Below are 13314 nucleotides of genomic sequence, written 5' to 3' on the forward strand. Positions count from 1 at the left end.
GTGGTCCGCATCTGAAAGGTTAAAAAGCAATCTTTACTTGGTTTTAGGGAAGATAGGCAGTTCAGAAAGCCTGGCGTCGTTGGGGAACTTGCGGGGAGTGGGAGAGTGTGAAACGGGGGAGTTCGATATCCTTTGCGGCAACCTGGGCTACCACAGCCATCAGTAGTGGATCGAGCCCACTCCCTCCCATTTCTGTGAAGGTAGTTATAACTGCTCGCATACCAACTGGTTGATTTTACATAAAGGACCCATACATCATTACCAGGAATTCGAGACCAGCGCATCTAGTTCCCTTGGCTGCCATCAGGTGTCGCATGGCTTCGAATATTCAAAAATATCCCGTTGGCACCATCCGTGACTTGAATAAGCCCTCAAAAAAAATTTTAGACAGTCTATAGACTGTCCATAGACTGTCCATAGACTTCTGTCTTTAAAGTCTATAGACTCTCTATAAACGAATCCTAGAGAACAGTCTATAGCCAATACAAATCCTATAGAAAGTCTATAGCCAATCTATAGATTTATGGCCATACACTTTTAGTAGACTTTTGTCTATAGGCTATAGGCTATGAATAGACAAAAACAAATATCTATAAGAAGACAATATAGTCTATAAGAAGTTTATAGACTGTCTATAGACCATTTTTATAAGGGAGAACGAATGACCGTGTGGTTGCCATTGAAGCGCTACAGGTCGTTAGGCTTAGCAGCTCTGGCTGGATGCCGTCCCGAATTCATGGTAACGAGGAGGTATGAATTTGGAAGCTTCCTGAAAAAATGGGGGAGGGATCTTTTTATATGGGGACGACTTACGCCGTCGAATCTAGGTAAGAACTATTAACATATAACGCTGTAAAACGGCTACTCACTGGGCAGGCAGAGGTTCTCGACGTACTCGGCGTTGGAGTCCGGCTTGTATCCCTTGGGGTTCATGTACCTGGTCTCGGGGCTGAGCCGGCAAAGCTGCGCGGCGCGGTCGTAGGTGGCCGCGCGGCACACCAAGCCGACCTCGGACAGGCACTTGTCCTCGCACTCGGTGCGGTTCGAGGCGTACACCTCCTTGTCTCCCGCGCCTTCCATCCGGTACCCGGGGCTCCGGTCGAACACGTACAGCCGGCTGGAGCACTCCGTGATCACCTTGCTCGCTGCAAGCGCACGACGCACCGCGGTGGAAAGCCGGTGAGGGCGCGACAATCAGTTTGCCGATGAACGGCGATGAACAAGTTAATAAGCAGGAATCATGACTTCCGTTCTTGTCAGTACAGCGCTAGGAAAATGAAAGGACGAGAAAATCAGCAGCACGGTGGTGATTTACTTTCACGTTATACAGAAGGGGCCAGGAGGGTAGGACCCTGTTAAAGTAGACGTGAAGGGGCCCCATAAGACTTTCAGAAACTGCACTCGTTATGCCTCGCGGAATTCTCAATGCTACGTGCACACTGATTCAAAACAACGACAAAAACTACAGACATTGTTTCGGTGGACAAGGACATTTTCGTAATTAAAGAAGTCGTTTTGCGAGAGTCTTGTATCGCGAAGAGCGTTTATGTGTAAGCACGCTTTGCAATGGCTAACGTCATGGCTGGAGTCGGAAACCTAGTGAGTATAGCGCTGTTCTTTTTTTTTTCTAGCTTAGATGTCCCAGAGATGTTACGGCTTCGATGAAGTTTGTTCGACTGAGTAATATTTGATTAATTATTTATTTCTCTCAGCTACGAAGTGTGTGCGGAAAACAAAAATGGAAAAATGCAAAGGCGGATACGCATTTTGGATTAACTTCAGATTCTTCCAGTCTCCCATAGAGCTTTCGCGCACTGTAGATTCTCTAGTTACGCTTTCTTCGCCATAACTGTGACTTTCCTCTCTCTCGCTCTATTTATCACTATGCGCAAACTAAATTTTCATTTCTCTATCTTTCTCTTTATGTCATTTCATTCTCCTCCCCACGTGTAGGGCAGACAACCGGTCATTGCCTGGTTAACTTCCCTACACTTTTTTTCACCTTTCTGTCTCTCTTTCTCTCTCTCTTTCTGTGCTTGCCCTTTTAACCTTCCAGCACAATACACCAGAAGCAGACGGACGCTGCGCCTGGGTGCGTCCAGCTATTGCGCATGTGCCTGACTCTTCCCCTGCATTTGCGTTGTTCGTTTCCGCGTCGCGCCGTAACAACAGGACGTTAACAGCCAAGCATGCAGCAGCGCTCACAGGAGAGGCAGACTTCGTTGAAGTGCCAGGCGTTGTTCTGGCGCACGAGCGTCTCGCCTCCGTCGGGCGACGCCCGGTCGTAGTAGAGGTAGCAGACGGACTCCTCGAACTCGACGGGCGCCGATCCGGTCGCCTGGGCGGCCGTCGCGGGTCTCCGGCGGCCCGGCATGAAGTCGAACGACAGACACTGCGCCACGGCCGTGGTCCGGTCCTCCTGACAGCGGCGGACGCACTCCTCGAGCACCTTCACGGGCTGCTCGGCGCGCGTGATCTGAACAAATTGCGGGCGGCAAATGTTAAAAATACTGTTTACCAGCTACTCTTAACTCGGAATGTATCTCCTCACTCTGAAAGAAGATTGCATGTCATTCGTGTTCTCCTCCGTTTTTGTGTGTGTGTGTTCTTCCGAGTTTTTCCTTTGTTTTGTGCTCATTCCTAGCATAGTGATCATCATAGCTGTTTCTGACAAGTTTGGTTTGGTTTATTGGTTTATTGGAGTTTAACGTCCCGAAGCAACTCAAGCTATGAGAGACGCCGTAGTGAAGGGCTCCGGAAATTTCGACCACGTGGGGTTCTTTAACGTGCGCTGACATCGCACAGCACACGGGCCTCTAGAATTTCGCCTTCATCGAAATTCAGCCGCCTAAGCCGGGATCGAACCCGCGTCTTTCGGGTCAGCAGCCGAGCGCCGTAACCACTGAGCCACCGCGGCGGGGCGTTTCTGCCAAGTGTTTGTTGGTAGGTGTAGGTCTCGTCAAGCCTCCTGAGGGCTTTTTGCCTGCACCCGCAGCATTGCAATGTACGTTGTGATGTTGAAATAAATTTAATTTGATTTGATTTGAAGCGAGGGAAAGCGTCAAGACAAGTTGTTGGGCTAGTTGGTACGGTACGCAACAACTACAGCGGGACGGACGAGTGTCTGTAGCCATGAAGGGAAGTGTAATGGGTCACAGCTGCGTTTGACTGCCCATTCTCTTCTAACAGTCTATCTCTTGGTATAAGGATCGCAACTCTTACAACGTGACTCGCTGTGCACCTCGTGGATAACTCACGTCAGACTTCTAATATGCAGGGTGTGTTGTTGTATTTGTTACATGTTAATTCAAAAGATTCCATAAAATATAATTACAGTGTGTTAGGCAGTTAGGTCCTTTCCAAGAATTGCACGCTAGTCGAACAATTTGTTCAAGTATAATGGGGATCCCCCCGTGTTGATGTGGTTATTGAAACACTAAAAATTTCCCTTTCTCTCATGCTTTTGTATTTTGTTCTAATTAGTGTTTATATATTCTACTGGCGTCTGTACTTTTCTTTGCGTTCTCTTCTGCTTGGAGTCAAGCAACACTATAGTATTAGTTAATAAATAGTATTAATCATTTCATATTCACAAACAGTCCAAAACAATGTATCCGCCCGTACAGATAACACAGCGTGTAAAGGGGTGCTCTGCCGCTCTTATCGCATTATAATAAAAATTTTGTGTACAGTAGCATGAAGAACTTTTGCGCTCAACAGACAACATATGTGACAGACAAATTAAGCAGTTAGGTGCACAGCAAAATGGGAACGAATATTCAGGTTTCAATACTCCCAGAATTTTACCGCAGCACCCGGAGCCAGGCCAACTGAAAAGACACAACTTGGATGCTGACAGAGGTAATGGGGCTTGTACGTGTGTCCCCTGCTTAGACTCAGGTCATAGTCACGTGACACTAAACAAAATACGGGGAAATTTCGCTTCCTCACCAAGTGTAACTTAGGCCACCGAACGTTTTGTATGGCCACTATTAAGCCTTTTCTTTCTTTTTTTTTCATAAGTTATTCGCCTGGACATTTGAGGAAAATACTAGCAGCACGAAGTTTAGACGCTGTCAATGATGTCTCGAAGCCATTTCGCCGCTCTCCGTACTCACCAGTTCGACGCGCTGCCGCCCGCCGCCGAACCCAGCACTGAGCTTGTAGTCGGAAATTTTTTCGTAGACTAGTTTCCCGACCCCGTTGTTGCAACTCTGAGCTGCAAGGGGATAAAAAAAAAGGGGGGGGGGGGGGGGGGGGGTACAGCACTTCACATCAAACAACAGTTTCGGTCATTCAAGTGTGCCAAAGTATCAGCCACAAACAGCTAATGATTTGAAAGTAACATACGACGATACAAAGCAATCATTTTCTGGCAATGTTTCAGTGTTTCAACACCCAGGACGTCACAAGCAGTATATTTTTTTCTTGACAAAAGGAGAGGTCGTAGATGGTCATCATTCGTGCGTGGAGTTGCAGGCATCATCATCATCAGTCCGACTGCGCCCACTGCAGGGCAAAGACCTCTCCCATGTCTCTCCAATTAACCCTCTCCTTTGCCAGCTGCAACCACCGTATTCCAGCAAACTTCTTAACCTCATCCCCCCACCAAACTTTCTGCTGCCCCAGGCTAGGCTTGCCTTCTCTTGGAATCCACTCTGCTACTCTTAAAGGGAAACTGCATATGTTTTAGAAATCAACGAGCTTCAGAGGGTCTAATGAGTGAAACTTGGAGGTAAAGCATGCGAAGTCTTTTTGGGCTAGCACTTGAAATAGTGAAGTAATCGCCGATTCAAATCCGGACGCCCTTCAAGCTTATCCGCAGAGCACAACGCCAAGTGGGGGGCGCATGATGACGTCGTCGAAGGTATCGGTACATTTCCAACGCAAGAACGACTGTTTTGAAGGAAAAAAACCAACGCCACCGAAGGCAAACCCTGCCGAGAGTTGTTTGGGCGTCTAACGAGTCAAGGCAGGGTGTGGCTGACGACAGCGGTAATTTGAAATCACACCTTCCGTGACGTCACGCTGAGTTTCCCCGCACTATTCCGGTGCATTGAAGAGAAGCGCAAAATTTAATCGTCGATTAAGTCACTATTTTAAATCTAGTGCAAAAACACTTGGCATGCTTTACCTACAGCCTACATGGATTTGAATCCTTGAATATAGCGAAATTCTCAAAAAAGTGCTGCAGCTGCCCTTTAAGGACTAGTGGTTATCTTGCCTTCGCATTACATGTCCTGCCCAAGCCGATTTCTTCCTTTCGATTTCGACTAGGATGTCATTAATCGGAGTTCGTTCCCTCACCCATTGTGCCCGCTTCCGGTCTCTTAATGTTACACCTATGATTTTTCTTTCCAGTGCAAGAGTCCAGTCCAGAAGTTGCTGTGTAGTTTCGCAGATAGTCATTTGGGGCCTCTCTTTAAAGATATTCTTAACACTATCGAGAGGGATGTAACGATTATATCACACAGATAAGACAGAAACAAAAAATACACAACGCATGGCTGACTGACTTTCGATGATATTAGCATTCGAAAGCAAGGCAACCTAGCCCTCTTACAACTTCGACACACCACATCTTTACTGTTCCACAGGCTGCCCAATCGTTTAGCATTACAACTATAGCAGGATACAACTTACAAAGACAGCAGTTGCTAAGAATATACCACGGTCTGCGGCGTCCTGTGTTACTCCGCTGACCAATGATAACAGTGAACGTAATCGGCTTTCCAATGTTTCACTGTGCTAAACAAGCCAGAGGCATCTAATGTTCTTGCGCTTATATATACTTTAGTGTGGTTGCTATCGCTTCTCGTTTCGGTTAGAAGAAAGGTCTCAACTAGGGACTACTTTTTCGTCGCGGAGGAATTCTGTGCGGTGACCCTGAATGTGGACGGGGCTTCACTGTAGACATATGTTGTATCCGACTACACAGCGCATCAGCGCACGTTTTTCGCTCCAAAGCCGTCAACGACCTCGGAACTGTCTCGTGTCAGGATCGCGTGCTGCCCGCAAAATGGAGTACCACCGCACGCGCCCATTTATTTGTCTCTTCGAGTTGGCGCCGATGACCATTCGCCCGCTCTCTCTCTTTTCGGTCGGCACGTAAAATGTACCCTTCTCCCCAAGCCACCGGTGTTGCCAATGCCGCGTCCCCGGCGTACGCAACCGGAAGACGCACTCGACGAGTGCGACCGATGTGACCGCCACTATTAATCTCGCCGACGCATTCCGGAAGTAAACGCTCGCCGCGACGTCTGGTGTACGGCAAAAAAAAAAGAACAACGTCCGAGAGTACGCCCACATCTTTGTCGCTATACTACCGTTATCCTGCCTCGTTAGCACATGTTTTTGTGCTTATACTCTTTATTTATATATTTTTTCCTACTCCACCAAGGCTTAGGGAACAGCGAACGAGAAGATGGACTCCCTTTTTATTGTTGCTGTTGTTGTAATGCGAGCGTTTTTTGTTTGTTTGTTTTCCTTCTTTTTTGCGGCGTCAGCAAATTCATTTCGAGCGCACTTTCCCGTCCAAAACATGCGACTCTCCACCTCGTCGCGTCGAAAGCCTCGCTGCTTCTCCCAGCTACGTACCCTCTCCGCCTCCTTTCCCTCGAGCGTTCTTTTGCCCCCCCCCTTCCCCCCGCGCCAACGTCCGATTGTCATGGAAAGCAGAATGTCCTCGCGACACGATCATTCAACTCAGGGTCAGCTAACGACCGATGCGACACGCAGATAGCCCGGCCACCCTGTACCCTCCGCCGCGGTAGGAGCTACCTGGCCTGCCTTTGCCTGAACGCGTTGCTTGCGACTGCGCAATTCCTCTGTTTGCTTTTACACTTTTCTTGGTGTTTTAAATGCAAATCGTGTTTCCGTGCCATCGCTTCAACGGAGAGGAAATGAATGAGGTCCAGCACCTTTCGCGACGGGACCAGCCGTTTCTGGTTCAAGGTAATCAACGTACGCGTGACGCCCGCTCGAACGCGAGCACGTCCTGCTCGGCCTACTTCTATAGAGATAACGTTGCTCAATGTTTTTTGAGACCTTGTATTGTTAACTCAGTGAAGAGTAACGCGCGCTCGTGCAGCCTGCATTTGTTTCTGTTTTTTCAGGAACTTGCCTTTCCGTGTCATGTCAGGTGCTTGCCGGATTGGCTGGTGTGAATGCAGTTGGAAGCGACAGAACTTCTCAACTTATAAAAAAGGTGTTTTGTTTGAACTAAGCGTGAAGATGATGTTCGATTAGGTTAAGAAACAACGAAGACCTTGCTCGGAAAAATGCAACGCCTATAAAGTTGAAGTTGAAGTTTTTTTTTTTTTTTCGTCATGAAGTAGCGTTGTAAAGCTACTTAAGAAAACATACACAGCAATGCTGGGGAGAGTTTGCAAATGTTAGGCAATGTTTGCTGTATAGCGTTCGGGGTTTTCCTATACGCCTCGTAAGGCTAATGCGGATTAACACACAGAGGTGGTAATAAACGATTAGAGGTACGGAAAGACGAAGATGCTTGTGTGCTGTGCACTTTCCAACACTTGTTAATGTGCTAGTGTGAAAAACCAACTCACAGATGTCTCTATACAATTCCATTATCGAGTTGCATTATCATGGTAAACTCTTGGGCCATGGTCATTCTATCAGGAAACTTTGTGCGACAACTTCGTGTTTGCCATTTAGCGGGCTGCATAAGTGCGCAAATTTATTTTACAATAGTCGTACTGCTTTCTCGATTCATTTTTGTATTTGTTTTGGTAGAATCTTCATGCTGAGACTGTACCAATTCGTCCATGCTTTTACTACTATAGTTACAAACTTATAAGAGTAGCTCTGATAGTTAATTTTTTTCCCGAGCAAGGCTGATATCGTATTTAAAGTGCACGTTCTCGCTGGGATGTCACCGCCCATAAAAGCTGAATCCGGACAGCACGAATTAGCCTAGAGAACTACGCCAGTGTGACTGGCAAGGCAACTAAAACCATGCAGAGGCAACCAGTGAATCACAAAAAGGGTAAAGAGGTATGAGAATGCATACACTTTGAAGAACCCGAAGTGGACGACAATGATGCCGAGCTGTCCTCACCAGAGCCCCAATTTGCCCCTGTTCAAGTTTGGGATGTAAACCAATAACTACTTCTACACTAATACAGCTTAAGTTGACTACACAGACAAAAGGCTTTGTTCGAATAAGTGGCGCCACTCTAACCTGCTGCGTTTGATGGGAGACGGAAGGAGTCGTCAACATAGAAAAACGAAGGTGACTAGCGAAGAAGAGGATGCAGGGTCGTTGGCTACTCGCCATATAAACATTTCTACTGCCGTAACTAAAATGCGCGTGCATTACAGCTAAGAATCATCTATGTATCCGTTATAAAGAAGTGCCACCGTGGCTCTTAAAGACATGTACTTACGTAGCGCATAACATCCGCTATGTTCTTAACTAGTGACCTTCCCATTGGCTCGTAGCCCGCCGAGGTGGTTCAGTGGTTATGGTGCTCGGCTGCTGACACAAACGACGCGGGTTCGATCCCGGCTGAGGCGGCCGAATTTCTATGGAGGCGAAATTCCAGAGGCCCGCGCACTGTGCGATGTCAGTGCACGTTAAAGAACACCGGGTAGTCGAAATTTCCGGAACCCTTCACTACGGCGTCCCTCATAGCCTGAGTCGCTTTCGGACCGGACGTTGAACCCTAAAGTCCAATCCAATCCATTGGCTCGCTTGGTTCAAAAGCGCGTCGGCGTTTCAAGCGATGTCCTCATAACAATGAAATTTCTCCGTCATATCATGTTACTATTATTTTTCAAATTCACTCTCTTGCCTTTCTTTTTCGCACCAGAGCCGGCCACGTACAGTTGCGAGCAATATAAAAGGGAACACTATATAATTAAAAGCAAACAAAGATGAGAATTCTCGTCCGTACTGAAGAGACTAACGTGCTTTTTATTTATTTAAAACACAGTCCAACTTGAAAAGTCATTGAAGAGATAATGTGTTCAAAGAGAACCTGTTTAAAACAAAAAATGAAAACCAGATTGCGCATTTATACTTGGGCAATGATCCTTGATTACGTAATAAAAAGATCGCAGGATGTTCACGCATATATAATGCGAATGTTTGAGCGTTAGCACTGTGGTGTGACGGTAAAGAATACTTCGCAGACATGTTTTGTTCTTTCTCTTTTTTCTCTGGCCCAGGACTGTAGTGATACTTTGCAATGGGTTTCGGTGGGTTTCGAACCAACCACCTTCCTCACCCGAGGAGGATGTCCATGGCACTACGCTACCCATTCTCTTCCACCCTTTCTCACTCTTCCCTTTCACCTTTTCCTATCCCTCTTGTCCACTATATCTGTCTATGCAATCTGCCACCCATCGTCTCCTACCTTCTCTCTCTCTTCCACTTCCCTCTTCCTCCTACCCTATGAACGTGGAGAAGGGAAAACCCCCCTCTCCACTTTGCCACCTTCCAACCGAGGCAGGTGGCGCTGCGGACGCTGACGACGTGGACGGCGCGAAATTGAGAAACAAGCTATAAGAGCTAGCGCTCTGAAAAAAAAATACGATCATGTGTTCCCTTTCACAGTGCTTCATTATTTTTTTTTTCCAATGGTTTCAGTAGCCACCCACCCCAGCTTCGCTAGCGGTTGCAACCGACTGTAGTGAGCCGAAAGAATGAATCCAGAAGATAACTGTAGTAAGCAGAAAAAAAATCCCAAATTCTCCAAAGCGTTCTAAATGATCCGTATTCATAGGAACCTTGGAAGATGAAACAAATAGGAAAACTGCAGGATGGGTATTAACGCACTAAACAGAACCATTCCGGCACATATAGACCCCTACGCGTATCTGAACGGAAGCTCCAATAGAAACTTAAGGATTCTATCGAGCCTATTTTCTTGTTCGGCAACTATTTCACCTACTTATTCCTTTCTCTCTTTCTCTTAATGAAGCTCTCACAGAAGCCCATTTCTCACCACTTCCTACATCCTGTGCTCTCCAGATACATCTGTATGATATCGTATTCTATTGGTACTACACCGGACATGAGGCTAAGGTGGACCCAGTAAATTAATCACATTTTATGCTCGGCCCCTAGTGTTAGTTTACTCTATCCAGCACCTGTTGCCCTTCATTTCTTCGACCGCGGCAGCAGCACGGCGAGCGAACGTGGGGCACGTAGTCCTCCCGTGCGCTAGGCGACCAGCTGCGCCTGGCGCCGCCTCGCGGACGCGTATAACGGTTAACCGTGCACGCTTAATTGCCCCCTCGCGTTTCCGGGCGGCGGGCGCTGTGCGGTCGCTTCCTGAAAAGAGCGCCCCGGCACTCCGGACGTCCGGCCAGTAGTCAGTCAACCCTCCGCAAACCCCCCTCTCCCCGTCTCCACCCCAGTCACTCTTCACTCTCCCCCTTATTTCCCTCGCATCGCTATGTTCTCTGTGTGGACAGTGGCGGCATTTCGTAAGTGCATTGGCGCCTGCAGCGGTGCGCGGATTCTCACTATGACTGCCTGCAGCGCCAATGTGTGCATGCGTGTGCGTGTGTGCATAGGAAAGAGAGCCGAGCGCGTCGTCTTTTCAGCCCTTTCGGTCAGCGCCGGCCTCCGGTATCTTTTTAAAGCAGATTTTTTTGTTAAGCTGCAAAAGTGGAAACAAGTAAAAAAATAGACGACCCTTTTGTTGTCGCCGGGAGTGCCGGGATGCCGTTGCAAAGAGCAACCTCGCTTTGATGCATCCAGGCTTTTTCGGCACTTTTGATATTTAACGTGCGTGAGTGGAATGCGCAACTTTTTTTTTCTCTATGCAGCTGAGCGCCGCGACGTAAAAAGCAAAAAGAAAGACGCGAACGGAGCGGTGGAGCTTTTCGGTGTGGCTAGAAACGGCATCTCCATGCGAAGCACGGTCGCTCAGCGGACGGAATATGCATGCATTCTCTAGCTTTCTCCCACGGGGCGCTTAAGCGAAGAGATAGTTGAAACTGTGGCGGGATCTGTAATCGTTCTTATCTATTTCACGTTGGAATAACAAATATTTGATACACCTCGATTTATTTATCACCTCAGTGCTACTTAAATGCGCCTACGAGAGGAACTTGCACCCAACAATTCTGGACAAAAGCATTTTTGAACGGGAAAGAGTTTATGAGCACAATTTTTTTTCGTATGTTGTAAGATTTCAGTATAGCAATCAATACACCTGCAGATCTCCCGTCGGCCGGCTTGTATTTTTTTTTTTTTTTTGCCATTAACGTTTTGGCTATCGCCCATTGAATTCCTAAGGCAGTTTCAACTGCGCGATACGAGCGATTGAAACACTATAAAAGAACGATTTTCCTACATGTCGTAAGAATGAACCATTGCCTTCAATATTTCCATACCAGTATCTTAGTTTTCCATTTTTTTTTTTCAAAATTTTTGTCCTAGACTGTTAGACAAGCATCTCCGGTGTGAAAAGTGTGGCGTCACCAGACCCTGTGGTGAGCACTGTTCTTCTTGCTGGCAATGGTCTAGTCTATAGGGGTTTAACGTCCCGAAGCAACTCAGGCTATGAGGGACGCCGTAGTGAAAGGCTCCGGAAATTTCGACCACCTGGGGTTCTTTAACGTGCACTAACATCGCAAAGCACACGGGCCTCTAGAATTTCGCCTTCATCGAAATTAAGCCGCCGCGGCCGGGATCGAACCCGCGTCTTTCGGGTCAGCAGCCGAGCACCATAACCACTGATCCACCGCGGCGGGGCCTTGCTGACAATAATAATAACAATAATAATCATAATATTAATAATTTATTCACAAATCTAGCAATAAAATTATAGTAGTCAGGCTCGCTTAAGCCATCATTGTGGCTTGTCACCCGCAGCCTGTCAGTCAACAGCAAGACTCGGCCACAAAACTGACTGTCCTTAGGGGGCGAATAATAATAATAATAATGAGTTGAGTTGAGTTTATTGGCGCATAAGCGACTAAGGCTATCATGCGCCAAGCTCCGGGTATAGAAAATTCTTCTAGATAGATGTTATACAAAAGTCTAAATGAACGGCGGCGTAAAGGGCCTAAAAAATTAATTCGTGCAACCTAGTAAAAATATGACAAAATTTTAGAAGAGACTTATGCTAAAAATAATAATAATAACAATAATGCACAGGCGATCGTACGGTGTCGTACAACAAATCTGCTTTAGCAGTATTGGTTGTACATTTCGCTTTTATACTAATCCACTTCCCATTGCACCTTTGAGTTTGCTTTTGCCGAGGGCTTTTGTAGGATGGAGTCGTATGGGTGTGGGGGGGGGGGGGGGGGGGAGTGGTGCATTTTTACCAGTGGAAGCCCGTGGCTTCACGCAGAGAGCCTAGACAGAGAAAAGGTTTTCATTGAAAGAGGTCTATATTTTCAAGCCAGTAATTATAATAATACTATGTAGTTGTGAGGAAATAAAAAACGTACTATCTCACTCAAGGTGAACGCCCAAAGCCGCGCCGTGCAGGAAGTAATGACGGAGGGGTGCGAAATGGGGAGAGAGAGAGAGTTAAAGCGAGTCATTTTAATGGAAGGCTCCGTAATAATTTCTATAAAGGGATACAACTTGAGTCTGCAGTGAAGTTCCGCCCAAATTCAGCCTCCGTGCACAGAATCCCTCCACGAAGAAAAAGTAGTCCGCTGCTTAAACGTTTCTCGTTACGTAAACAAGAAGCTTATCACAAGAAAAAAATTACCAGCTCAAGAATTTTTATACGTGGATTGTTTGATAGAGTCAAACATGAAAAAGCTGATTTCGTTTACAGTTGTGATTGGTCAGCGGAGTAATACAGGACGCCGCGGACCGCGGCCCAGTGTTAGCAACTGCTCTATTTTTTAAGTTGTATCCTACTATACCATTTGGAGTTCTTGAAGCCAGCGCTTTTATCGGATTGCACCTAGCAGCCTTCTGCACTTCTTTTCCTCTATCGAAACGCGGCCACCGGTTCCGTGATTCGGCACCTCAACCTCGTACTCAGCAGCCGAACGCCATGACCCCTGTGCAACAGCAGCGGGTGCTGCCAGGCGCACCCAAAGCCCCAAATACTCAGTTCGGGCTTCAGCATGCAGTCTTTAGACTATCGACACAGCTGTGCAAGTCAGTCCTATGTCTGGGTTCATGTAGGTGCTCAGAATCGATTACTTATTTGATTGAGGTATGCAAGTCCAAGCAATGTTAAAGGGAACATGTCATTTTCAAGCAACTGGGAATCCGCCCTACAGTAACACTGAAAAGTATGCGTTTACCTAACGCGATAGCGTTGAGGCTCTCGTTCAGCATAAAATCCAGTGTCGTCGGCGGCGGCG

The 13314-nt window shown here is 47.0% G+C and overlaps 1 protein-coding gene across 4 annotated transcripts in view; it reads right to left on the reverse strand.

Moving 5' to 3' along the window:
* nompA (no mechanoreceptor potential A) overlaps positions 1 to 13314 on the reverse strand; it is a 108885-nt gene that overhangs the window by 54972 nt on the left and 40599 nt on the right. For all 4 annotated transcript variants that reach the window (XM_089547452.1, XM_089547451.1, XM_089547450.1 and 1 more), the window contains exons 3-5: positions 4119 to 4219; positions 2206 to 2476; positions 870 to 1145 (exon numbers count right to left, since the gene is read on the reverse strand). In XM_089547452.1, the coding sequence (XP_089403578.1) occupies positions 870 to 1145; positions 2206 to 2476; positions 4119 to 4219 (648 nt within the window). The remainder of the gene's footprint in view (positions 1 to 869; positions 1146 to 2205; positions 2477 to 4118; positions 4220 to 13314) is intronic.

This window comes from Amblyomma mixtum, chromosome 1 (assembly GCF_055824585.1).
Source record: "Amblyomma mixtum isolate Tamu chromosome 1, ASM5582458v1, whole genome shotgun sequence".
Taxonomy (NCBI): domain Eukaryota; kingdom Metazoa; phylum Arthropoda; class Arachnida; order Ixodida; family Ixodidae; genus Amblyomma; species Amblyomma mixtum.